The sequence below is a fragment of the Anopheles gambiae genome, chromosome 2, assembly GCF_943734735.2.
Source record: "Anopheles gambiae chromosome 2, idAnoGambNW_F1_1, whole genome shotgun sequence".
Taxonomy (NCBI): Eukaryota; Metazoa; Arthropoda; class Insecta; order Diptera; family Culicidae; genus Anopheles; species Anopheles gambiae.
In genome coordinates, this window is record NC_064601.1 from 1,732,002 (window position 1) to 1,757,457 (window position 25,456).

General features: G+C 50.4%; 4 protein-coding genes across 11 annotated transcripts; 2 read left to right on the forward strand and 2 right to left on the reverse strand.

The window, feature by feature from the left end:
- The first annotated feature begins 196 nt into the window (after positions 1-196).
- On the forward strand, positions 197-7,704 carry LOC1281937 (activating signal cointegrator 1 complex subunit 3). Its single transcript, XM_321922.6, has 7 exons — positions 197-652; positions 732-999; positions 1,089-6,304; positions 6,389-6,557; positions 6,689-6,855; positions 6,942-7,396; positions 7,463-7,704. Exons 1-7 carry the CDS (start codon positions 525-527, stop codon positions 7,603-7,605), a joined length of 6,546 nt encoding a protein of 2,181 aa, XP_321922.6. The 5' UTR covers positions 197-524; the 3' UTR covers positions 7,606-7,704.
- A 47-nt stretch (positions 7,705-7,751) lies between these two features.
- Positions 7,752-14,767, reverse strand: LOC1281936 (phosphatidylserine decarboxylase proenzyme, mitochondrial). Of its 5 annotated transcripts, none has more exons than XM_061647387.1 (8): positions 14,318-14,767; positions 10,993-11,213; positions 10,760-10,899; positions 10,526-10,683; positions 9,817-9,958; positions 9,407-9,734; positions 8,803-9,013; positions 7,752-8,736 (listed from the first exon to the last, which is right to left on the reverse strand). In XM_061647387.1, exons 1-8 carry the CDS (start codon positions 14,344-14,346, stop codon positions 8,595-8,597), a joined length of 1,371 nt encoding a protein of 456 aa, XP_061503371.1. In that variant the 5' UTR covers positions 14,347-14,767; the 3' UTR covers positions 7,752-8,594. The 5 variants fall into 5 exon arrangements, with proteins under 5 accessions (XP_061503371.1, XP_061503370.1, XP_321921.5 ...); XM_061647386.1 differs by having other exon boundaries at positions 10,760-10,902; positions 14,318-14,753; XM_321921.5 differs by having other exon boundaries at positions 10,760-11,213; positions 14,318-14,753.
- Positions 14,768-15,212: 445 nt separating this feature from the next.
- On the forward strand, positions 15,213-23,283 carry LOC1281935 (facilitated trehalose transporter Tret1). 4 transcript variants are annotated; one of them, XM_061647390.1, is made up of 6 exons: positions 15,213-16,652; positions 20,647-20,865; positions 21,081-21,379; positions 21,480-21,708; positions 21,785-22,618; positions 22,700-23,283. In XM_061647390.1, exons 2-6 carry the CDS (start codon positions 20,861-20,863, stop codon positions 23,055-23,057), a joined length of 1,725 nt encoding a protein of 574 aa, XP_061503374.1. In that variant the 5' UTR covers positions 15,213-16,652; positions 20,647-20,860; the 3' UTR covers positions 23,058-23,283. The 4 variants fall into 4 exon arrangements, with proteins under 4 accessions (XP_061503374.1, XP_061503373.1, XP_061503375.1 ...); XM_061647389.1 differs by having other exon boundaries at positions 20,650-20,865; XM_061647391.1 differs by having other exon boundaries at positions 15,213-16,553.
- Positions 23,091-24,288, reverse strand: LOC1281934 (mediator of RNA polymerase II transcription subunit 29). Its single transcript, XM_321918.5, has 3 exons — positions 23,746-24,288; positions 23,593-23,680; positions 23,091-23,516 (listed from the first exon to the last, which is right to left on the reverse strand). The coding sequence occupies exons 1-3, from the start codon at positions 24,156-24,158 to the stop codon at positions 23,310-23,312; spliced, it is 708 nt and encodes a 235-aa protein (XP_321918.4). The 5' UTR covers positions 24,159-24,288; the 3' UTR covers positions 23,091-23,309.
- Between the last annotated feature and the right edge of the window lie 1,168 nt (positions 24,289-25,456).

Below are 25,456 nucleotides of genomic sequence, written 5' to 3' on the forward strand. Positions count from 1 at the left end.
TTTGAAAACCATCTTTTTCCTTAGTTAATGCAATTTATGTGCAAAGAAGGAAAAACTGTTCATCAGCAAATTACGAAATATTTTTTTTCTCGCAGTTTTCGGCACTTTTCAGCCACAACTCAACTGCACCAACGGAGCACGCTCGCGCAGTCTATGTACACACCACATGCCACCTGGGCGAATCGTTGCCGTGAAAGCCGGTTGACAGGTCGCTTGACGAGGAATGCAAAAATTCTTCTTGCGACAACGTTTGCAATTGCAGAAGTAGTGTACCTGCTTATTTCGCCAGGTTGGAAATCGTTTGTTTCCATATCAGTGCCGGTGACTAACCGCATTGCACGAAGGCAGGTTCGGGAGCAGGGTGGAATCCAGTGTGTATCTTCACTTACACATTGCACGCGACTGTATCCGGTTGCCTCGGAGCTATCGTACAAAGTGCCACATCCGCTCGCCTAAATCCTATTGGTGCTAGCTTATAATCATAAGTAGTGAAATAATTGCCGGTGCTCAAAGCTTGCGCAAACATGACGGAACTGCCGAGACTTACCCGTGCCATGAGAGCCAACACCGACCTAGATGCACAGCGAAACTTGACCCAGGATCCGAAGGAACGAGCCGCCATACAGCTGTTTCGCAAGAAAGAAGTAACCAGGTAGGTGTGCGCGGAGAGATCAGGTGGAAGTATCCTCGTTTCGATAACACTCACGGGTTCACATTGTTTCTCCCCCAAGTGGTGTATCGTGGAAGGAGCTGAAACTGTTCATCAACAGTAACGCGGATCACAAAGTAGGCGGCGTTCTGTCGAAGCAGCTACGCGACCTGTGGGAACTGAGCCGGGAGATGGTGGGATCGGAAGAGAATGCCGAACTGGTGGACGAGGCAGCTATCCTGGTGCTGCGCCTGTTCCTCGATCAGAAGGTCGTGATGATGAAGCATTCGTCGAAGCTGAAGAAAATGTTCGGTCAGGTACCGAACGCACTGATTAACAAAATGTGTACGGTAAGGAGCAACCTCATTGGAGGCTTACCCGTAGAGCCAGTCAATCCGCAACACTGGTTGATAATGTTTCGTTTTGTTCCTTTTTTTAGTTGGTCTTTGATATCAGCAGCAATTTGAACGCCGAATGTCGGGAATATCTCGAGGAGAAAGAGATCACCACCAATGGCCACGCGGAAACAGTGTGGGGTGATGATATCGAGTGCTCGTTATCACTCGATCGAAAGCAACACGATCACAGCAAGCTGACGGATCTGTCCCCCGTGAATCCGCTGGACAGCCAGGTGGCACAAACGTTCACGATGAACTATGACGCCATTCAAAAGACGACCGAGCCCGTTGCGGGGTCGTCCGGAGCGTCCGGAGCAAAACAACAGACGGAAAAGTATACACGCAGCTGGCTGGCCCAGCAAGTCCCACCCGATCTGGTGGACAATCTGATGACGCTACTCAAGTCGGCCAAAACGAACGACGAACTGCAGATGGATCTGTTCGACTTTCTCGGGATGGAGTATCTGGACGTGATACCGGAGATACTGCAAAACCGCAAGCATCTGATCGAATCGGTAAAGGCACTGAAGCAAATCAAGGTGATGAAGAAGATCCAGCAAAATCTGGAAGCGATGCAGCACGCCCCCGCCTATCTGATGCCGGTCACGATACAGACCGAGTCACAGAAACAGATGCGCAAGCAGGTGACGAAAGAGCAGAAGAAGTTGAAAAAGTTCCTCAACGAGGCATCGGTCGAGAAGGGCGATTGTACCGAAATCGATCCGGTGCAGCTGCGTGAAAACTACCAGAAGAGTTTGCTGCTCGCCGCACAGATGCCACAGCTGATGCTGGAAAAGATTAAGGCTCGGGGAGGGGTGCTGCCGATCTCGAAACCGCCGTCGAAGCAGGTGAAGTACCCGAACGTGTACGATTCGTACAGTGAGGCGCGCAGTCACGTGGGCTTCATCGCGGGCAACAAGATCGTTCTGCCGGAAAATGTCGAACGGTCGGATAACAAGCTGTTTGAGGAGGTGAAAATTCCGGCCACCGATCCACCGCCCTTGACGATCGGTAGCAACCGAATCAAGGTTAGCTCGCTGGATGAGATCGGGCAGATCGCGTTCAAGGGGTGCGACGAGCTGAACCGCATCCAGAGCGTCGTGTATCCGGCGGCGTACAATAGCAACGAGAATTTGCTTGTCTGCGCACCGACCGGTGCGGGCAAGACAAACGTGGCCATGCTGACGATAGTGTACACGATCCGGCAGTTTGTCGACCAGGGTGTGATCCACCGCGACCAGTTCAAGATCGTGTACGTAGCGCCGATGAAAGCGTTGGCCGCCGAAATGACGGCCAATTTCGGTCGCCGGCTACAGCCGCTGGGAATATCGGTGCGGGAACTGACGGGCGATATGCAGCTGACGAAGGCCGAGCTTCAGCAGACGCAAATGATTGTTACTACGCCGGAAAAGTGGGACGTCGTCACGCGCAAGGGTGCTGGGGACGTTGCGTTCATCAGTTTAGTGAAGCTGCTTATCATCGATGAGGTGCATCTGCTGCACGGCGAACGTGGTCCCGTGGTGGAGGCACTCGTTGCCCGAACGCTGCGGCTAGTGGAATCGTCCCAAAGTATGATTCGCATCGTTGGTCTGTCCGCCACGCTGCCCAACTACATCGATGTGGCCCGGTTTCTTCGAGTCAATCCAATGATTGGACTGTTCTTCTTTGACTCCCGCTTCCGACCGGTTCCACTGAGCACTAACTTTATTGGCGTGAAGGCGTTGAACGCACTGAAGCAAATGTCGGACATGGATACGATTTGCTACGAGCGATGCATCGACATGGTCCGCCAGGGCCACCAGGTGATGGTGTTTGTGCATGCGCGCAATGCGACCGTTCGTACGGCCACACTGATCAAGGATCTCGCCCAGCAGCGGGGACACATTAATCTGCTCGTACCGGAAAGCAGTCCGGATTATGGTAGCGCCCTGAAGGTGGTGTCGAAAAGTCGCAACAAACAGCTGGTGGATCTGTTCCAGAACGGGTTGGCAATGCACCACGCCGGAATGTTGCGCCAGGATAGGAACTTGGTGGAGAAGTACTTTGCCGATGGATTGATCAAGGTGCTGGTGTGTACGGCCACGCTGGCCTGGGGTGTTAACCTGCCGGCCCATGCCGTCATCATCAAGGGGACGGAAATCTACGACTCCAAGCACGGCACGTTCGTGGATCTCGGTATACTGGATGTGCTGCAGATCTTTGGGCGAGCGGGTCGCCCACAGTACGACAAGAGTGGCGTCGGCACGATCATTACCACGCACGACAAGCTGAACCATTACCTGTCCCTGCTAACCAATCAGTTCCCGATCGAATCCAACTTTATCCAGTGTCTGGTGGATAACCTTAACGCCGAGGTAACGCTGGGCACGATCAGCAACGTGGACGAGGCGATCGTGTGGCTCAGCTACACGTACCTGTTCGTGCGCATGCGCATGAACCCACAGTGCTACGGGCTGAATTACGACGATCTGCGCGAGGACCCTTCGCTGGAGGTTAAACGGCGGCAGCTGATCCACACGGCCGCGATGGCGTTGGATAAGGCGCGAATGGTGCGGTACAACGATCGCACCGGCGACCTGAACGTAACGGATCTCGGTCGTACGGCGTCCCACTTCTACATCAAGTACGATACGGTGGAGGTGTTCAACGAAATGCTGAAACCGATCATGACCGACGCCGACATCCTGCAGATGATGTCGAACGCGCACGAGTTCCAGCAGCTGAAGGTGCGCGACGACGAGATGGACGAGCTGGACGAGCTGACGCACATTTGCTGCGAAGTGCCGGTGCGCGGTGGCAGCGAAAACATCCACGGCAAGGTGAACATTCTCATGCAGACGTACCTGTCCAAGGGTATGGTGCGTTCGTTTTCGCTCATGTCCGACATGTCGTACATTACGCAGAACGCGGTACGCATCGCTCGCGCCCTGTTTACGATGGTGCTGCGGGCGAACAACCCGATTCTGGCCGGCCGTATGCTCAATGTAAGCAAAATGTTCGAGAAACAGATGTGGGAGTTCCAGACACCGATGTACCAGTTCACCCTGCTGCCGCTGGATGTGGTGGACAAGATAGAGAAGCGTGGCCTAAGCGTGCTCGCGCTGCGCGATATGGAGGAGAAGGAGATAGGGGACTTCCTGCGCAACCATCGGTATGCGAAAATGGTGAAGCGCTGCGCGGAAGAGTTCCCGATGCTGGAAATTGAAGCGACGCTGCAGCCCATCACGCGCACCGTGCTGCGGATACGGGTGTTTATACGGGCATCCTTCCGGTGGAACGATCGCGTGCACGGAAAGACGGCCGAATCGTTCTGGATCTGGATCGAGGATCCGGAGAGCAACTACATCTACCATTCGGAGTACTTCCAGATCACGAAACGTCAAACGATGCGCCAGGAGGAGCAGGAACTCATCATGACCATTCCGCTGAAGGATCCGCTACCACCGCAGTACTACATTCGCGTGGCGAGCGATACCTGGCTCGGTAGCAACAATCTGGTACCGCTGTCCTTCAAGCATCTCATCCTGCCGGAGGTGCATCCACCGCACACGGAGCTGCTGCCACTGCAGCCGCTGCCGGTGACGGTGTTAAACAACCGGAAGTTCGAATCGCTGTACAACTTCACGCACTACAACCCGATACAGACGCAAATCTTCCACTGTCTCTATCACACGGACAACAATGTGCTGCTCGGGGCACCGACCGGGTCGGGCAAAACGATCGCCGCCGAAATGGCAATGTTCCGCGTGTTTCGCCTGCTGCCCACCGGGAAGGTGGTGTACATCGCACCGCTGAAAGCGCTGGTCAAGGAGCGGATGGACGACTGGAAGGTGCGAATCGAGCAGAAGCTGGGCAAAAAGGTGGTCGAACTGACCGGGGACGTTACGCCGGACATTCGCGCGATCAAGGAATCGTCCGTGATCGTGACCACGCCGGAAAAGTGGGACGGTATCAGTCGCTCGTGGCAGACGCGCGATTACGTGCGCGATGTTGCGCTGATCGTGATTGACGAAATTCACCTGCTGGGTGAAGATCGTGGCCCCGTGCTGGAGGTGATTGTGTCGCGCATGAACTTTATATCTTCGCACACCGATCGCACGGTGCGTATCGTTGGCCTGTCGACGGCGCTGGCTAATGCACGCGATCTGGCCAACTGGCTCGGGATCGAAACGATGGGCTTGTACAATTTTAAGCCATCCGTCCGACCGGTTCCACTGTCGGTGCACATACAGGGATTCCCGGGCAAGCACTACTGCCCGCGCATGGCCACCATGAATCGGCCCGCGTTCCAGGCCATTCGACAGTATTCACCCTGCACCCCGGCGCTCATATTTGTGGCCTCCCGTAGACAGACACGCCTTACCGCGCTGGATCTGATATCGTTCCTGGCCAGCGAAGACAACTCCAAACAGTTCCTGCACACGTCGGAAGAGGAGATGGAGCAAATCCTGCAGAACGTGCGTGATAGTAACCTGCGGCTGACGCTAGCGTTCGGCATCGGTATGCATCATGCGGGCCTGCACGAGCGCGATCGAAAGACGGCCGAGGAGCTGTTTTTGAACAGAAAAATTCAAATCCTCATCGCCACGGCAACGCTAGCGTGGGGCGTGAATCTTCCCGCCCATCTAGTGATCATCAAGGGCACGGAGTACTACGATGGCAAGCTGAAGCGATACGTCGATATGCCCATCACGGACGTGCTGCAGATGATGGGCCGCGCTGGACGACCGCAGTTCGGCAACGAAGGTATCGCCTGCGTGTACGTGCAGGATACGAAGAAGAATTTCTACAAAAAGTTCCTGTACGATCCGTTCCCGGTGGAATCCAGCCTGCTGGCCGTGCTGCCGGACCACGTGAATGCGGAAATAGTGGCTGGAACGTTGCGAACGAAGCAAAGCATCCTCGACTACCTGACGTGGACGTACTTCTATCGCCGGTTGTTGCGCAATCCGACCTACTACGGGTTGGACACTACGGAGATGGAGAACGTGAACTACTTCCTCTCGGAGCTGATTGAAACCGTGCTCGATAAGCTGATTCGGGCCGGGTGTGTCTTGCTGGAGGAAGATAACAGATCGCTGATGGCGACATCGATGGGGCGCATTTCCTCGTACTATTACCTATCCCACATCACCATGCGTCACTTTGCTGATACGCTACGGCACGACATGAACATGGAAGAGTTGCTGCGCGCGATGGCAGATGCGGCCGAGTTCGAGGAGCATCCTGTGCGCCATAATGAAGATTTGTATAATGCGTAAGTTGATACGGGAAGAAGCTGCATTGGTCGAGCGTATAATGATCTCATTCCTCTCTCTATCTGCTGCCTTTCTTTATTTAGTGACTTAGCCAAACTGTGTCCCCTGAAGGTAGATCCACTATCGGTGGACAATCCGCACACGAAGGTGTTCCTGCTTTTGCAGGCACACTTATCGCGCTTGCCGCTACCGAACTCTGATTACGGCACAGACACCAAGTCGGTACTCGATCAATCAATACGAATACTACAGGTATGTAGCGTTTATCATCGTTTCCTTACTCACACTCACTCGAAACCGATGCGAACTGGAATGGGCAATCATGTCTAACCATTTATCGCGAATTTGATTATTTCACTTCCGTTCCCATGCTCCATTTGTAGGCCATGGTCGACATTAGTGCGGAAAGGGGTTGGCTTGCAACTACCCTGCGGATACAGCAGCTGATGCAGTGCATCATCCAGGCCCGCTGGCTAGACGATCCGGTAGTCATGACGCTCCCGAACGTTGAAGCCTATAATGCGGCTATCTTTAGCCAGATAAAAACAGAGTAAGCAGCTTAGCTGGGCCCGCTTGCACATAGCAGGAATTGAAGCTTAATTTGATAATTTACGTTATCTCTATCCCCATCGTTAGCTTACCATTCCTGACGCTTCCGGCGTTGAAAGAAAAATGCAACCGGAAGTACGAGAATTTGGCCGCGACTTTAAGGCAGGAGTTTGAGGAGCCGGAAATTGAGCAGATTTACAAGGTGATATGTGAGCTGCCGTCGCTGAACGTGCAGATTTCCGTGCGTGGACCGTACGGCAAGGATGGGGACGTGGACCGGCCCGTCCAGCAGCCGATGAGCCGTGACCAGTGGATCGAGCTGTACGCCGATCAGGAGTATGTGGTTTGCGTGCAGCTGATACGGCTGGGGGCGTTCGAGTCGCTCAACATTCACTGTCCCAAGTTCCCCAAGGGCAAGGACGAGGGCTGGTTCCTAACGCTCGGCCACCAGGCGGAGGGCGAAGTGGTGGCGCTGAAACGCTGCGTCTACCGCAGCAATCGCAGTACTCATCAGTTGTGCTTTTATGCTCCTTCGCGAATAGGTAAGTGGAAGTGTTGTACATCTCTGGTGGTGCTGTATAATCATTTCCTCTCAATGTTCACTGCAGGACGGTGCATATACACAGTGTACCTGGTATCCGATGGCTATATAGGGCTGGATCAGCAGTATAGCATACAGTTCGAAGTGGTGCCACCACCGGAAGGCGAAAAGGATGGATTGCAGCAAGTACTTGCGAAAGGATTCTGGTAAGCCGCGAACCGTTTGGGTGCCGAGGTCTACGAACTGGGAGAAAACTTAAGTTATGGGTGGTGAAATATGAAGAAATACACGAAACACGAACAAACCCAATCAGAGGAATGGACTCTTCGGAAAGAAATGCAGGTAAACAAACACAGTTTTTAATAGTTCTATTAACATAAAAATATATTCCTCAAATGAAACACCGCGGCAGGAACAATTGGTTTCAGCTAACGTACAGGTTTCGTACGATCTCGTACATTGCTAGTAGTTTACAAAATCACCTATACGTAAAAGGTTCACCTAAGAACCCTTTGGGTAATTGAGGTCAACAGTGGGTCCGTCTTCTTCTTTTTTTTTACAAACTGTTTAGAGGTCATGTATACGCGTGTATGTGTTGGCAATAGCTCGTGCAGCAATCAAGCGCGGGATTGCTCACGGTATTTCACATCACATTTAAATCACGATCGTGCAAAACGTTTTCACTGTCTAAAGCACTTTGTATGCATGTGTGTGTGTGTGTGTGTGTGTAGCACGCTGTTTAAATACTACAAGTCTTTACAGGCTCTCGTCGTCTCCTATCGTTTGTCATACGCTCCTCTGACAGCAATCGGAAAGCAATCCCAGTCGCGTACAATATGTACTACTCTTACGGTATTTGCAACTAACAACGCACGCACATCGGTTTGCCCAGTGGCCGGGCTGTGGTATGCTTCGTGCTTCGTGTGTCCGTTCGATCGACAGCAACTAGTTAAACAAATGTTTTCCCGATAGACTTCGCTTCGCGTTCGCACGATCACTTGGCGCGATATATTCTAAAGGATTAACAACCGCAAGCAACGATCACGCGCAGTTGTATCAATATTGTACTTAGGCTTGGGTACGGGTGTAGATACACTATAAAGAAATAATTGTTAACTAAAACTATGTTCAACCTGAGACACTACCAAGACGAGAACGAGTTCCGTTTTCATACTGCATGAAGTAATCGGTGAATACTTTTACACAGTGACCGGTTCCACTGCGTCCAAGGATTGAATCGCCCGCTTCACTTCCTCGGGGTTTTCCACTGCTTCTTCCGTACCTTCGAACGTTCCTAACCGCTCTCCGACCTTGACACGCTGTCCGGGGAAGAGGTTGAACCTGTGAACGGGAAAGGCGATGTTTCAATAACAAAACGCAAAGCTCAGCAAACAGCAGCGCACTCACTTGAATTCTTTCGGAGCTTCGAAGATAAGCACAATAGTACTGCCCATCCGGAACTGGCCAACTAGTTCGCCCTTCTCCAGGTACTTGTCAGCAGGCATTTCCAGCTCGTCGTACTCCTTGTGTTTGTGACTGCCGCAGGCCAAACCGACCCATTTGTTAGTTTTCAGCTTCTCGTCCATAAAAATCTCCACCGAACCGACATTGGTTGCGCCTGGAAAAAAAGGAAAAGGGAGACATGTAAATTCTCCTGTCAGCATTATCCCACGACCCGGATCTTTAGTTCTCACGCCACCCTACCGGATTGTGTGTTATCAACCTTCATTCATGATTCGCGCGGGAATCCATCGATCGTACGATCGTACGACCGAGCAGATCTCGCAGAGTCGACGAAGAAGACGAAAACAAAAAGAAAACCTCCCGGATCCCAAGCCAGCCAATTGATAATGATTACCGCATCACTATCATTTCCAGGCCCACACCTTACCGGCTTTCGGCTGAACTCTAGATGATAAGCGAACCCTCCGGGGCTAATTGTCGGTCAGTTAGTGGAGTTAGTTAGATCCGGGTGAAAAGAAATAAAAATAAAAAGCTTCCCCCTCCTTACCGACAGCGGTGTAGCTGAAGAATCCGTGCTTCCACTTGCCGATGTAGACGGCCCGCTCGTTGAGACAAAACAGCCCCGGAATCCAGCCGGCAATCTTCGGACTGACGGAGAGCAGCTCGCCGGAAAAGTGCCTTCGCAGTTCCGGTTTCCATAGCGTCGGCGAGTGGAAGCGGTGATAATCTCCCGGCGCTAGATAGATGACGCACTGATACAGCACGCTGTCGGGCGAGGCGTTTTTCTTCACCTTCTCCACCATCTCGGGGGCGTCCTTGGTTGTCCAGGTCGGTGGTCCCAGGAAGGCCTCTAAACTGTACGATACTCCTTTGACCTGGTGGTACGGTGGCGGGGGATCACGGATGTGGTCCAGTTAGTGAACGTTCGTTGCGATTTGCTTTGAATGGTGGTCTTACCTGTTCGATTAGGTTGGAATTGGCGGCACCGAAGTGCAGAATTCGTCCATCACACGGTGACACGAAGCTGGTCTTGGGATCGATTGGTCGAGCGTCTTCCTTGAGAGGGCGGGTGAAAAACTCTCCTAAGCTTCGATACTCTCTGCGTTGACGGAAACACGGATACAATAAGATTAGTACAAAGGAACGCGATAATGAACACACATGGAGGTGAGAAAAAGAGTTTAAGTACATAGAGAAAAACCATTTTGCAGCATAAAAAGGAAGCATTTTTAGCAAAGAGCCGATCAAGAAAACTGATCAGCAGAAGCCAAAAGAACAGGTTAGGCAAAGTGAAGCGATTAATGAAGCACACAGTTCAACAAACACCTTTTAAACGTTGATGAATGCAAAGGAAAAAAGCGAGCTAACACCCAGAAAAGGACAATTATCACCAAACACAACGACACACACTGATAGTAAGAAGAAGTAAGCAAACAGTCAAAGATCATTTTAGAGAATCTTTCACTCGATCGTGTGGGTGGCTTATATCAAACAACAAACAAAAAACATTACCTTCTTTCTTTTCTAAATGTAATAATAGATTATCTGCAAGTTGCACTAAACAACGAGAACTTGTAACGCCCGAGCGGAACGTCGTTCGTTCGCTGGGAACAAACACGAAGGGACAAACATACTTGATCTGTAAGGGAGCACACGATGCACTTACTTGAAGTTGTCTGGGGCCGCTTCCTCCATCTTTACACCGAACGTGTTCGAGTAGAGCCCGTACAGCATGGGCCGCACCGGTTTGGGAACTCTTCGATCGGCCATCCAGCCCCAGCAACGGCTCATGAGGCGCAGGGGCAGCGAGCAGTACATTTTCGCCTGCAATCCGTACAAATACCGTTTGAGTAACTCTACTCCGCAACGTGCCATCGGCACATCAACTGCCATTGCTTACCTGCCATTTTGCGGCGGTTCGCGGTAGGCCCTTCTTATCGAGTTCACGATTGTGAAGGTGCCACTTTGCTGCCACCACCATACAGATACCGATGGGTGTCCAACGAAGAAATACACCACGCCAGGTCAGCCAACCGCCGGCTGCTAGTAACCACCAATCCAAAACCGATAATATAGTCCAGCCCGCTCCTGCCTTCCAACTCCACTTTCTGTAAACTTTGCTACGGGATTTACCTGTCGTCGACTGATGGTGGAACTGCTGCTGCTGCTGTTGATGATGATGCTGCTGGTGCTGCTGCTGGTGCTGCTGCTGATGGTGATGATTGTGCTGGTTTGTGGAGGATGAATTCGGCTGCTGCTGAAGCTGTCTACTACCATATATTGACCGCTGCACAATAGTCCATCGCGCAGACCACTGTCGGGGGTTTGGCTTTAAGTTGACCGCCTTCGAGAACCTGGCGCACGCGAAAAGAAACCAAGAAACAGCGAAACAAACGTTGAGAATAAGGTTCCGTCTGTACGCAAGGAGTGTCATTTGCTGCATCTTTCACAAGTTCGTTCGTGACTGGGCCCGGCCCGGGACAAAAATTTGGACTGCGAAACGACGGTGCACAACGATCAACTCCACGCGCCCACAGAAACAATGTGCGCGCACGGTTGCTCGCGCGAATCCCCACTCACGCGAAATCAGACCATCCCCAAAACGCGCGCTGCTGTGGATCGTCGGAGCGATCGCGCCCGGCTCAATTGGTTAATTTAATATCCAGCATTACGATTCGCAAGATATCCAGGCACCAGACACACACAGCCACACACTCAGGAACGAGCGCAAATATTATTCACGATTGCGAGACCTCGACCGAAACGCGAAAATCTAATCAAAACCCAACACGGCTGTACCACGCGCAGCTGGATACTAAGTCTAGCAGTGGAAGTCCATCGTGCGACGTACGCCCGACGACTGGTACGCGTACGACAATGTAAATTACACGAATCGGCTCCAACCGACCGAGGCAGGGACAGAAATAACAACCAGTGGAAAGGTTCTGGCGCACATGCTGCCCAGTGGATCAGCGGAATCACGTGTTGTTACTGCCGTTTGGATCAATCCATCCATCCGTCGGTGTGTCCCCGACAGTGATGCGCTACCGCTTGGCGTGGACGAACGCAAAACACTACAGCGCAGCACGTGCTTCAAGCCATGCTACCTGGCCACTGGTAACGTGTCTGACCCTGGCATGTAGCTGCACTTGCACACTAGGCTAGGTTCGCGAAAATAGACACACAGAGGACAAGCGGCCAGTAATAATAGCAGCGCGTACTGTTACAGTTTATCGATTTTTCCCACATTTCGGCGACCTGTGGGTCCCGGGATTCCCGTAGAGGAGCGGAACAGCGAAAGAGGAAGTGCCTTTGTTTGGAGACACTTGTGCTTTAGTGTGGCTTCCAAGTCTACCAGGCAGAGAGCCACGATGCACGTCACGATCCTTATCGTTGGTCAACAAGCTCCAGTCACAGTTAGTCAGAGTTCAATATCGGAGATGATAACAACACATGCCCGTGTGCAGGGAGTTGGCTGGAACAGAACTGGCACCAGATGCTGGTCGCAAGGACAAGGACAAGGACAAATCATTGCAACCATTACAATTCCCAATTTTACTCACTGTGCAAACACAATGGTGTACTTCCGCCAGCACTCTTTCACAACACAGACTTGCAACGACACTGCACGGGAAGATGATACTGCTAATTTGGCAACTAGAGATGCCCAAAAGCAGCAACCTTCGCGAGCGACGACAATCAATCAACTGTTCCCGGGGTGGCAAATGGCAAGCGGTTAAATTTTTGGCGATATTAGCCCACCTTATCTAGCCACCGGGAGGCTATAAAGCATCCACGGGGTACGGGGCAGTACGGGGACCGGAGCCGTTTTATCACGATCCCTAGATATCAGTGACTAATCGGGTGGGGTGTTGTGGATTTCCTTCGATAGGGCGGCCGGCACCTGTTGTTTCTGGAGTTGTTTCTGCCGTTCGGTGTATGAATGAAGCATGCATGTGTTGTCTATGATGGCTTGTGTGAGGGTGCGCAAGGTTTGCGCAAGACCTTCGCAAGGGGTTAGCGTTTCCTGCAGGAAGGATTTGCAAACGTATGTTGGCTGGTTGTTGGCTGCTGTTGCTGAAAGATATGCTCTTGTTTTTGGAGCAAATGTTTACTTTAAGTCATCAGCAACGAAACATGAAGCAACGATTGCGATAATATTTTATTGTTTCCTGCGATAACTCACACACACACCAATCCTTCTTTTTTATATAGCAGATAATGAAATTGGCTAGAAAACATATGCCTGGATAGGTTGAGATAGGTTCAAAGCTAGGCACCCATTTCCTGCTATCAACAAACACATTCATTGATCGCTGTTTCATATCGCGTGCGAATATTCGCAAACACATAAAACTTATCAAAGCGGAAACGCTTGATATTTCATTTACAACGGCTCTCTTCTCCCTAAGGAAGTGCACTAAGCACAGTTGATTGGGTTTTTTCCTATCTGAGACGGTTTATACCAAATTGGGAAATTAGATCAACCTCCAACAGCTCTGATGAATGTTACAATTGATCAATATATTCATACTTTTTATAGATACTCTCCAGCAAGGCATGATCGAAAGTCAACTAGCTATGCAGAGGTCCTTGGCCTTGGCCCACACAGGTGAACATTCATAAACGTTCACAATCCCCCTTTAAAAAAATGGGCATTCCATACCAAAACATACACCGATCCAGTTTGTTGACCCTTGTGACGATGATGGCAAGCTTAGCAGCATGCCGCCGCCGCCTTCTCCCACCATCAGCAGCTGATAATGTTCAACGCGAGCAACCAATACTCGTGTAGCGTTAGTAACATACATTCCTACGACACCCGACCCCACCCGAGCTGCCCAGTTGCCGGCGTTTAGGCGGCCTGCGCTAATCATGCGCGCGACTCCACATACTCTCCCACATACATACATGCACACATACCCTAACCGCGCCGCGAAGCACATGGCACCATGAGCGGTGGGCTGTCGTCTGCAGGAGAATACGCGTTCGATTTGTTTTAGGCCACGCGGACAGGAAATTTCTAGATTAGGGAAGATTACGACGGGAGAGGGTGAATGGTTGTATAATCAATGCTTTGCAACGGCCGCTTCTTGGTGCAGCAGAGCCTTGCCTTTTCGCAAGCACATTGTAAATCTAACTCGAAAAGAGAAAGTTTTTCTAATCTTTGGTTCTTAAAATGGATCGATCTTTTCACTTTTTCTCCCCCAACTTCACACAACATTCTTGATCGTGCTGTCTTCTTCACTCACGGCAAACACAGAACCATATGATCGAAGCGGGAGAAGAGCGAGGAGGCAATCGTTGCCATGGAAATGGTAGCTGTTTCTTTGTTCGAGCATCAACGTAAATGCGTGTCCAGGGCCGAGCTAGGTCAATTGATGATTACTCCCTTTGGTTAAATTGTACCGTCCAGCTTAGAACGAACACGCCACGGTGTTGTAATTTAGAAACTTACAGTCTATATTTTGGCATAAACACGGCCATCCTGAACGGCAGCTGTTTCCTTGTGGAGCTACTGCTAAAGTACACTCGCTCTTTTCACGCACTGAACCACACGCTCGGACAGGTCGATCGTCTTTCGCGCTCGATCGAACGGAACGATTTGTTGCGCTGTTTGCACGGCTGCTACTATTTAAACCACCTTCCTAGTCGATCGAGCTAGATGCACTGATCGCGATCAGCTGATTTGCGCCTGGCCCGTTCTTTCCGCGCACTTTCCAGCGGGTGTACTGGGCGTTTGCTGCGTGGTTCGCAGCGCAAGAAAAGTAACGGAATTGCGATTATAATTCACAATTTTGGCTATTTTTGTACGATTTTATCAGCAATTGAGTGTGCTTTATCTGTGCGAGGGATTTGTTTTCTTTTCACCCTGTTACGCTTTGTTGATGTCAATGTCAGCTGTCAAACGGCGTGGACGGTGGAAGGTCCGTAGGTCATGAGTCGATTGTTCTAAAACCGAGATGTAAAAATAACATGCATTTTTAGTACATTTTAATTAATAAATATATTGGAATAAATCACAATTAAATAACAAAAAAAATACTTTCTAACGAAGCTGACATACAAATTGCAACTATAGAGAGTTGAACATTTAATTGCTATCACAGTGGTTCCACACTAGTCGATTTGGGGCGTATTCCGAATGATTTGCTCGAATGGAAGTGTTCGGGTCTATTCGAGAGCTGCTCGAATATTTAAAAAATCGAGATGGGCAACGAACGTTTTACCTAGGTTGAATCAGGGTTATTGTTTACGCGATAAAATACAAGAAGCCACAATTAACCATTTCGGTTTCCTTTTGGAGCGATCGAATGAAATGGAATGACAAAACTAAGGCGTTTGTACTAGAACTGAACACTTAACATTGTTTAATAAGGTGGACCACGTGCTACTAGTACCCTGACACGTGGTAGATCTTATGCACCCTACTTTTCTATTTTTCTTGGAGTTTATAAGACTCACCCCCTTTACTGAGAATGCATCTTATTTATTGCACATAAAAAAAATTAATATCCAAACGACAGCTACTGCCTTCAGTCTATTGCAGACACGTGTGGGCTCGAACGTGCCATGTTGAACGTCTTACTTCGAACGTCTTATTTGAGATGTTCAAAATTCATATTCTATTACAATGTTTGCGTTGCAGGCTAAAGCGTACAATGGATTTGTGTAATTTAATCATCTCTAAGCTTGATTACTGCGAAAGATAATGCATCCTTTATCTCGCACTGGCTTTAGAATGGTGGAATGCGATAGGTGGAAAATATCAATGCAAGTAGTGCACCCATTATCTGCAATAGCCTCATCACCATCAGCCAATGCAAACGAACCGGAAGGCAACGAAGCTGCATGGACAAACAACACAAACGCAAACGGTTTCCATTTTCACTACCCACCTTCTTATCAATCGGTCTTCTATTTTCCATCTCTCACCATCCTCCCCCACCCTCGTGCTCTACATTTTTCCATCCTACGTTAAAAGAAGACTACAATTAGACTGCAAATCGCGCGCTCGGTCATAATGCAACTGCGGATTCGCTACTCCGGTGCAAGGTCGTCAAGGCAGTTGCGAAATGCCTGCCTGCCTGCCAGCCTGCTACTACCCGTTGACCCTTCTGCCGAGAGCAAAAACCATGAACCATCCACGGGCGGCACAATGGCCGCAGCTTTTCTTAGCAATATGCTGGTATATTATGCTGCCGCGATACCGCGAGATCACTAGGCGTGCATGTGGCACCACTCAAACACGGTCGCTCGGTCGGTCGCTCGGTCGGTCGGTCATCCCTTCCCCTTTTGTCGTCCACGGGCTTCGTGGTCGGTGATCGTTCGTACGGCTCCGGGGCCCGGCCCGTGCGGTGGGTACGGTTTTCAGCCTCCGGGACCATAACCGCGGTTCAGTTTGAATTACACCATCGGACGGCTCACACGCACTGAACTGTCGAGTGGCTCGTGTGCCTGGCTAACACAGACGCGTGAGCAAACAGCTCGAGTTCGAACTCCACCACCGACGGACAAACTTTAGCCCGCGGGCAACAACATATCACGCGTGCGACAAGTGTGAAAGTAAAAGTGTGTCGCACGGAAATTCGGCAACAAACAACGCACAAAACAACAACGGAAAGGACAGATGTTTTTTTGGCGCAGGAAGGAAGCAGTGGAGTAGTGCAGTGAAGCGGCATTTGTGTGTAAAGGTATCCAAAAACAAACTCGTCAATGTAGATCGTTGTTGATCGCGACTTTGTGTTTTGGGCCTTTTCAAAATTGTTTAAAAATAGTGCGCAAATACTACGGTTAGTATAAAAGGAATATTGAAAAAAATGCATACAATTATAGTGATCATAACAGGGGTGATGGCGTGTACTTGTGGGTTAGTTGTTTAGCTAGCTAAATCAATACGTCAGTGTCGTAAGCTTTGTAAGCTCAGCTGATTCCGTTCTGCAGTACCGTTCGTTTTAATATGCATTCAATCCCACACATGTACACGATAATGACCGACCCCATGCCATGCTAGAAAGGCTTTCCAACACGTTTAATTAACCGTTTGATGAGCGCGGTGCGCTTCTTCTCTTACCTTTGCGGAACGGGAGGGGGTACTACTTCGGACGCCGGTCCCGAACGGGTGAAAAGTGGGTGGAAAGGAGTGTACTTACCACCTACACGCATTTGTGCATGCAAAACCTGTCCCGTGTGTGTCCGGCCACCGTTGTGCCACATATTAACAACACACACACACAGACACCGCATCACGCTCCCGCCGCCCGATTGAACCTCTTTGCGCGGATCTTTCTTTCCATGCCCGCTCCATGCATCACGGCGATCGAAACGTGTTGTGCAACTAATTTCTCCAGCAGTCGCGCCAGCTGCGCAGATGCGTCGACCGGGGACGCGACCCGCGGGAGTTGAGATTTAGGTTTGCAATAGGTTTTAATTTCTTCTTTCCTCTCCGAACCGGACACCGGGGTTTCGGGGCCCGGGTCGGGCAGGTCGGGCCGGTTTGATTCGGTTTTGCTGTTGTTGTTGTGCTGTGCCGTTTCGGAACGGGTTCCAGATAGAGCGATAGAGGTGCCATGATGCTCCTTTTTTTAAGATATATGACCCCATCTATAAATATATGGCCGTTGGGCCGATGCTGCTGCTGCTGCTGCTGCAGTCGGCCAAATTTGGAGCTTGCGGAAAAGATTGCTAGGTCTTGTTTTGCTGTTTGTTTTTTGTGTGTGCGTGTGTGTGTGTGTGCGTGATTCGATCGCGATTGCTGCAATTACATGACGCGGTCAAAATTTGCGTACAAAAGTTCAAAACACAATACAATTCACAGTTCACGATAGTGTGGCGTTGGCTTTTTGTTTTTTTGTGCTGGCTCTTTCCTGTGTTTGTTTTGCCGATGGCGGAGGGATTTGAAAATATACGCCTGATCATGGCTGTGTGTGTCGAGCGATCGTGGAGCGAGACCCATCCATCACTCAAGGACATGAACGAACGGTTTCTAGATTTTTCGGACCTCCTTCCCGTGGCCGTGGCACCTTGGCTCGGATCTTCTATCTATTCGGCATGGAAATGGAGGTGTAGGTGAAGGAAGAATTGCAAAGAGAGGGAAACTATGCTCCGCCACCAGCAGTCGAGAAATGAAAGGGGAAGAGAAGCAGAGTAGGGAGATCGCCTGTTTTTTCGTCATCGAATTCTTCGACATCCATCTCCACGAAGGTGGCAGGCAGGTGTAACAATAACTCTGCTGGAACCTGCTGCTTGTCAAGCGAGGGGATTACATTCGTAAAAGCAAATAGCGGGAGAAAATGCCATCCAACCCTGGAGGGAGACTTGTCTACCAGGCTTCAGTTGTGCTTTCTTCCCCACAAGCCATCGGAGCCATCGGAGCCGCCAGAGGGGGTATTCAATTTCGTTGGCCCGGGGAAACCGCTGAAATTAACATCCGCCAACATGGTGGTGATGATCGATGGTGGATCATGCGCACAAGCCGTCGTACCACTCAACCCACACAGAAACCCCCCGACTGTCGGCGCAGTGGTATGTGCCGGGCAGCAAGGGGTCACGAGAGCCCCTGTAGCATGTGTGTACTTGCGATCGATTGCTTACGATAGAGGCCGTGGGAGCGATGAATCTTTCTAGACGCGCTAGGTGATGGCGAATTGTTATGTCCCTTAGCAATTGTTGCGTCGTCTTACGCTGTTTTTGCCTCGAATAAATGAGATTTGTGCCCTTCCTTGTTTTTGCCTCCTCTTTCTCTCTCTCTCTCCCTATCATTGCGAAGGCAGAAAAGTGAATTAGACGTACTGTAGAACATGGTCACCTAACTGAATGAGGCGAGGATCTATAAAGTGTCTCTATTGTGTGAGCCGGAGATGTAGTTGAAGCTTAACGCAGAATAGGAGGAGAGTACGCACACACACACGTAGGCTATTTACATAGATCCATTAATCCCATCAATCAGTCAGCCAAGTCAAGGCGGCGATGGTGGTGATGGTCCAGGGTAAGGGGGCACTAAACCTGTGCAAACCAACAAATTGAACTGAACGGGTCATCTCCCTTCCCCGAAAATGGCGCTCATCGTCATGATCATCGCATGGAAGCAGAGATCGCGAGGATTAGCCTTGACCGGGACCTGTTCTCGAACCCCCTACCATACTTACATCTGGTGTATCGTGACAAGTTCACTTGTAAGCTCGCCGGCTTCATGGATGGAGCCGGAGGAAGGATGGGGGAATCTGCGATGCGCTCCGATGCACAATTGTACCTCATTAGAATTACATTTATGGGCGAAACTCTAAACGATCGCACTAAACTTATTACCCCGCGACCGTTCGCTCGTTCGCACGTTCTCAGCACGCAATGCAACACACGGGTTGAGCAGAGAAGAGAAAGAAAAGTCACCGTCGCCATCATCATCATCGATCATAGAGCGAGTCGCACTGTGTCGTCAAGCGAAAACCGGGAATACGAGATCGTGCTCGAGGTAGGCGACGGCGCTGACGGTTCTGAACCTAGCGTGCGTGTGTCTACCTAGGAAGCGTTGGAAGCACAAGTTCTACGCTAGATAAACAAACCTTGAACGGTTGCGATAGGGAGAGAGACCTGTCAACGTTAGATTTCAATGTGCATTTGTGCCCGAAAGCGACTTGGAATTGCAGCATTTGCAGGAAGGCACCGTGCGAGCGTACAGCGCTGAAAGAAAGTGAAAGGCATTTAGACGCGCTTTGGAGGAGCGATCGAAGCTGGTGGACAAACACCACAAGTTGTACAACATATTTCTGCTTAATTTAGCATCATTTGCAAAGGAATGACAATAAGCGGTGGACAATGCTGGTGGCGATTTCTACCGTACACAAACTCTAATCGTCGTTTAGTGAATTTACGACCGTTTTTTTTTCCTCCTATGCCCGTGGCACCAATTCCAGCGCACAGAAACCTTCATGCAAAATTAGTCACAGCTCGGTTCGGCCACGGGTGGGCAAAGTGCAGAGCCTGCAAGAGACACGTTTTCAGCATCTCTCTCTCTCTCTCCTTCCAGTCGTGTTTTTATCGGCGCGTTCTGATCGCTTTCAAAATCTGTCGCCACCGTGGCTGAGCGTAAATGTTGGTCAATGGTGCGGCACTTAATGGCACCACGAGCCGTACGTGTGTCTGTGTGCTCTTAGCCGGGTGCCGTGGGTTTGGACACTCAGGTGACTGATCTCGTTCAATGCACGCTTTACCGTTCTGTGCCCACAGTGTCCCAAAACGCACGCAAAGAAGGATGTGGAGATTCAATTTGCTCTCGATTGCGCCACCACCACCGATCGGTGTGCGCAATTTCCAAATGCACGCGGTTCCTTTTTGCGCCCATTTGTACCATTAGATAGACTGCGGGCGCGCGCTCGCTCGCGCACGAACCGGTTCGTTTCGGTTCAGCTGTGATGGCGCTGCGCGAAAAACCCATTTGCGGGTCGTGTGCGCACAGCTGCTGCGTTCTCAGAAGCCACCAGCAAATCAAAACATGTTGTCAGACAAAATCAATTCTTGCTGTTTTTATAGACCCGTAGACTAATCAAAACATACGGTACAAACGATGGGACCGTTTTACACTGTAACGTTGTTTCTTTTTTTTTTAACGGTGGGTGCCAGGGAAAGCGAGGGACATGGTCACGAGAGGTTTCTTGTGTCCTCCGACTTCAGCTTATCAGCAACAGCCTTACTACCGGCTCTTTCAACGCCGTTGATCGGGCCTTTCAACGGGGTGGCCTCCTTATAATCTGCTTCTCGGTTTCTGATACGCTTCACTCTTGCCTTCAGCAGTCCATCGACGTGACCTGGACCATCGAGCCCGTGGGTTGGAAAATGTCGATCCACTAACAACAGTACGCAGCAGCAGCAGCAGCAGCATCGACAGCGACCAATTATTATCAATCGCACTAGATTGTGCACTCATCATCATCGTGCGTTGTACTCAAGAATTGATCCTGCTATCATTATCTGATCTACGAAACCAGGCGTTCCGAGTTCCATCATGGGGTAAGTACGGGTTGACGTACGGGGACACACAGTCATACGGACAGATCGATTGGATTGAAAAGCGCAAGAAGCAAAGCAAAAACGCACGAGCGCAAAAGATCATCCCTTATCTAAAACCCGAGCTTGGGGTTGTAATTCTCAATCGAAATATTGCCACCGGCACGTGCGTTACTGACCGGCGTTTGCCTTTTCTTCTTCCCGTTGGCCTTTTGCAGCAAAACGGCCTACACAATAAATGGCTCCACCAACGGGCGGGACGAGAAAAAGGTGCGACCTGACGACAAGATGGCAACACGGCTCGACGGTAACGATAAGCAGCAGCAGCAGCAGGAAGTGAGCGCGTTCCGCCGCATCCTGCCACAGATACTGGCCAGTACGGCAAAAAATTTCCTCCTGCTTGATCTCGGCATGGCGGTCGCCTTCCCGACGATCGTCATTCCCGCACTGCGGGGCATAAAAAATCGCGCCCCGGACGAGTTTCTCCACTTTACACCCCAGCAAGCGTCCTGGTTTGGTGAGCAGCAGCAGCAGCACCTTACGCCAATGTGGCGGCGGCAGACCATCATTTCTTAAAATTCCTCCCCTTTTTGTTTTTTTTTTCTGCCGCAAATTAGGAAGCATTGCCTACATCTGCCAACCGGTGGGAAGCGTTCTGTCCGGAATCATTCTCGAGCCGCTCGGGCGCAAGCGATCGATGATTCTGGTCAACATTCCGCACATCATTGGCTGGTTTATGTTGCACTTTGCGGGGTCGCTGGAGGAAATGTACACGGCGGCCATACTGCTCGGACTGGGCGTCGGCTTCATGGAAGCGCCGATCGTGACCTATGTTGGGGAAATTTGGTAATTACGCTGTCTTTTGCTGTTTGTAGCGCCGGCTTAACCTTAGGCTTTTCTTCCATCCATCCATCGTCATCAGTCAACCATCGATCCGCGGCATTCTGACGTCCTGTGCCGGTGTGGCCGTGATGTTGGGCTTCTTCATGGTGTATCTGCTGGGGACGGTAACCACCTGGCGTACGACGGCGGCCATTTGTGGTGTCATTCCGATCGCCACGATGATTGCGATCTGCTTCGTGCCCGAGACGCCGATGTGGCTGCTGTCCAAGAACCGGGCGGACGATGCACTCAAGTCGCTCCAGTGGCTGCGTGGCTGGGTGTCACCGAAGGCCGTCGAGCAGGAGTTCCAGGAGATGAAGCGCTACAGCCTGCATTCGGCAAAGTGTGCCATCTGCGAGAAGAGCGGTTCGACGACCACCTGCCAGCATCCCCCGCTAACCGAGTGGACCAAGCTGAAGGAGCTGACGAGGAAGCGTAACCTGCGCCCGTTCGTGCTGGTGATGCTGTTCTTCGTTTTCGGTCAGCTGAGCGGACTGACGGGTATGCGACCGTATCTGGTGCAAATCTTCCAGGCGTACGGTGTGCCGCTGGACGCGAACTGGGCCACCGTGTCGACGGGCTTGCTCGGGCTGATCGCTAACATCGTGTGCATGGTGAGCATCAAGTTTGTGGGAAAACGGCGGCTCGCCATTACGTCGATGGCGGTCACAGCGCTGTCGTGCATTTCGCTGTCCATCTACGCTTTCAACACGTTCCCGCCCGGTTGGACGTCGTTCGATAACCATCCCGGCACGAGCCACGTCACATCGATGGGCTACATTCCGATGGTGCTGTTCTTCATGCTGGCGTTCTTCACCAGCGTGGGCGTGCTGCCCGTGCCCTGGATTTTGCTCAGCGAAGTGTTTCCCTTCAGGTACGTCGTCGTGGGCGAGTGAGGGATCGTGAAATTGGCAGCTTCAGCGGTCTTAACACACTTTCACTTCCGAAATTACAGAAATCGCAGCCTGGCGTGCGGTATTACGGCCGCCCTGCACTACGTCATGTCGTTTGTGACGACCAAAACGTACTTCAACCTGGAGAGTGCGCTCTCGCTGCCCGGTGTCATCCTGTTCTACGGCGTGATGGGCATGGTCGGGCTCGCGTTCGTGTACTTCTTCCTGCCGGAAACGGAAAAGCGCACGCTGGAGGACATCGAGCTGTACTTCTCCGACAACAAGCGCAAGCTGACCGACATCTACATTCCGCGACGAAACCGGGACGAGGAAATGGTGGCCGTCGTGTCCAAGCTGGCCGAGAAAGCGATGGAAAAGCAGGGCATCGACAACGCCGTCTTTACGGAGGGCGATAAATAACCGTAAAACCCGTATCTAATTCCTGAATTGCTGTATAGTTGTGTAAGCTTAATTTTATTTCTTAGACGATCGTTAAGACCGCTACCACGAAACCAGACTGGACCCCGTGCGGAGGAAAAACGAACTGGACCCTTCCTCTCCACCATTCTCGCTCATGCGCTCATTCCTCTATGTATGCCATAAAGAACAAATAAAGTAAACCATTATCCTTCTCTTACCACCGTAATGCCACCCTGGGCTTCCGTTCGGCTATCATTCGCTGGGGGAAATGTTTTGCGCGGCGCATATGAGCGTATCGTGGATGTCCTTCGCGTAGCCGATCTGCAGCTTCACCACCTCCAGGTACTGATTGTACGTGAGTGCGTTCGTTTCCGGCAGTGGTGGCTGGCTCGTGGCCACCGGAATGGGAAGATACTGCTGCGACGAGGTACACTGCTGCATACACAGTTTGGTCGTTTTCTGGGGAGAGGCGAACGGAATGGGAAGAATAAACGATATTGCTCCATCGAAACATTTTCCTCCTCCCATTACTCACCAAATTCAGCTCGATTTGGTCACAAATCGAATAAAACTCCTCCAAGTGCTTATCAAACCGAGGGGCATTGTTCAGGTCTACCGTTTTCCTGCCGTGTGAAAAAGGAAACTGTCATGAGAATCGGGCGCCATCTAAGCAACCGAAGGAACTTACGATCCTGCATCGGCCAGTGTGTTTTGCTGGATGAGCTGGGCAGCTGTTTTGATCGTAGTAGACAGGGCGTCGCGAAGCGGTCCGACCAGAACCTTCACTTTGGAAATGTTGTCCACCTTCTCGGTTTGCTGTGCTTGCTGCTGGGCGGATTGGCTGTGCTGCTGTTGCTGCTGCTGCTGTTGCTGAACTTGCTGCTGTTGCTGCTGTACTTGCTGTTGTTGCACCTGCTGTTGCTGGACTTGTTGCTGCTGCACTTGCTGCTGCTGGGCTTGCTGCATCTGAGGCGACTGCATCATCCCGGGCGCTACACCGACTCCTCCCGGTCCGGGCATACCAACGCCACCGACACCACCCGGACCGCCGGGTACACCGACACCCTGCTGCTGCATCATCATGCCCATTTGGTTCATCATTTTGGAGAGCGTTTTAAACCGGTAGAGCCACGTTTTACAGGTGAGTTTGAGCACGAAATGTACGTTTTATCACACGGAAGTCTTTGTTGGCTTGTGGGCAGTCGATTGACGAGGTTATTTATTGTAAACAAAGTCAAGATGAATAGATTTTGACGCGAAGGCACGGTGTAGAATGCAACCAAGCGGTATAAACTTTTCCGTTGTGTGAAAAATTTCGCCATTGAAATGATGAAATATTTCAAACAGTTTCAAATCGTTTCAAATTATTTCAAATCGTTTCAAATTTTAAATATTTCCGTTATCGGAGCGCAACGACCTTCGCAGCATGGCTCCTACAGGAGTGACGATTTGGATGAGAATCGAACAGGACTTTTTAAAGCAATTTTAAAAAGATATCTTATCTCAATTGTTAGTTTTTTGATGGGTGGTTACATACAGACTTAAAAGATTTATTTTAGTACAATGCCATCATATTATTGAAACAATTCTACTGACCATCTAGAAGCAAACGTGTCTTGCATTGTCGATATAAAAAAGTTTAACAACATGAACATGAACATGAAGTATTAAGAATCTAAAAATTCTTTGTTTCCGCAGGAAGTCTCAATCTTAAAAGCTCAGATTTATTCTTTCATTGACAAAATCAACAACTGCTAGGAATGTCCTAGGGAAATTTTAATTCCAAAAATACATGTAAACCGTCGTGTTTACAAATCGTGCTTCATTAGCAATGCAATGGAAGGGTAAAGAGGTTACACGCAACGTAACAAAACGAGCCGTGTGTACTGTGGGATTTACTACTTAAACTGCTTTCTAACATGTAATCGCATTCGTGACATCAGCCACAATTTTCATTTGTTCTTGCCAGCAGTCTTACCATCGTTAAAAACATGTCACCGTCACAAAACGTGTTGCGTTAAAAATGCGCAACATCATTTGACCCACCCGGCAGTAACTGTGTATAATGAGCGTGTTAAAGAGATAAAAACAAGAGCATCAAAACATAACAACGAAAAGGGAAAGCCGAACGGCCGACATCGCGGCAGCTTGTTGCAGCTAATAAACGCAAACGCCCCGAATGCCCACGCCCTTTTTCCACGATTCCTGGCGTAACCGCAAATGAAGCGTGATGAACGTGTATTGCATAATTTCCATCGAATTCCATCGAAAAATAGCAGAAATTTCGCAAACCAAACCGATCATTCTGGTCGTATTTGTAGTTCGAGGAACTGTGGCACAAAAGGTATTTTCATCCGCAATTTCCATACCAACGCGAATGCAAATGATGTTCCATACTA

Coding starts and splice junctions, on each gene's coding strand:
- LOC1281937 (XM_321922.6), top strand. CDS start 525: ATGACGGAACTGCCGAGACTTACCCGTGCCATGAGAGCCAACACCGAC. Junction 1,000..1,088: donor TGATTAACAAAATGTGTACG/GTAAGGAGCAAC, acceptor TCCTTTTTTTAG/TTGGTCTTTGATATCAGCAG. Junction 6,856..6,941: donor TTTAGCCAGATAAAAACAGA/GTAAGCAGCTTA, acceptor CCCCATCGTTAG/CTTACCATTCCTGACGCTTC.
- LOC1281936 (XM_321921.5), bottom strand. CDS start 14,346: ATGGCCGTGTTTATGCCAAAATATAGACT. Junction 9,959..10,525: donor GCGGCCCCAGACAACTTCAA/GTAAGTGCATCG, acceptor CCGTCAACGCAG/AGAGTATCGAAGCTTAGGAG. Junction 9,735..9,816: donor ATTCCAACCTAATCGAACAG/GTAAGACCACCA, acceptor CCGTACCACCAG/GTCAAAGGAGTATCGTACAG.
- LOC1281935 (XM_061647390.1), top strand. Junction 21,709..21,784: donor ACCTATGTTGGGGAAATTTG/GTAATTACGCTG, acceptor CATCGTCATCAG/TCAACCATCGATCCGCGGCA. Junction 22,619..22,699: donor AGCGAAGTGTTTCCCTTCAG/GTACGTCGTCGT, acceptor CCGAAATTACAG/AAATCGCAGCCTGGCGTGCG.
- LOC1281934 (XM_321918.5), bottom strand. CDS start 24,158: ATGATGAACCAAATGGGCATGATGATGCAGCAGCAGGGTGTCGGTGTA. Junction 23,681..23,745: donor ACACTGGCCGATGCAGGATC/GTAAGTTCCTTC, acceptor TTCACACGGCAG/GAAAACGGTAGACCTGAACA. Junction 23,517..23,592: donor ACCAAATCGAGCTGAATTTG/GTGAGTAATGGG, acceptor GCCTCTCCCCAG/AAAACGACCAAACTGTGTAT.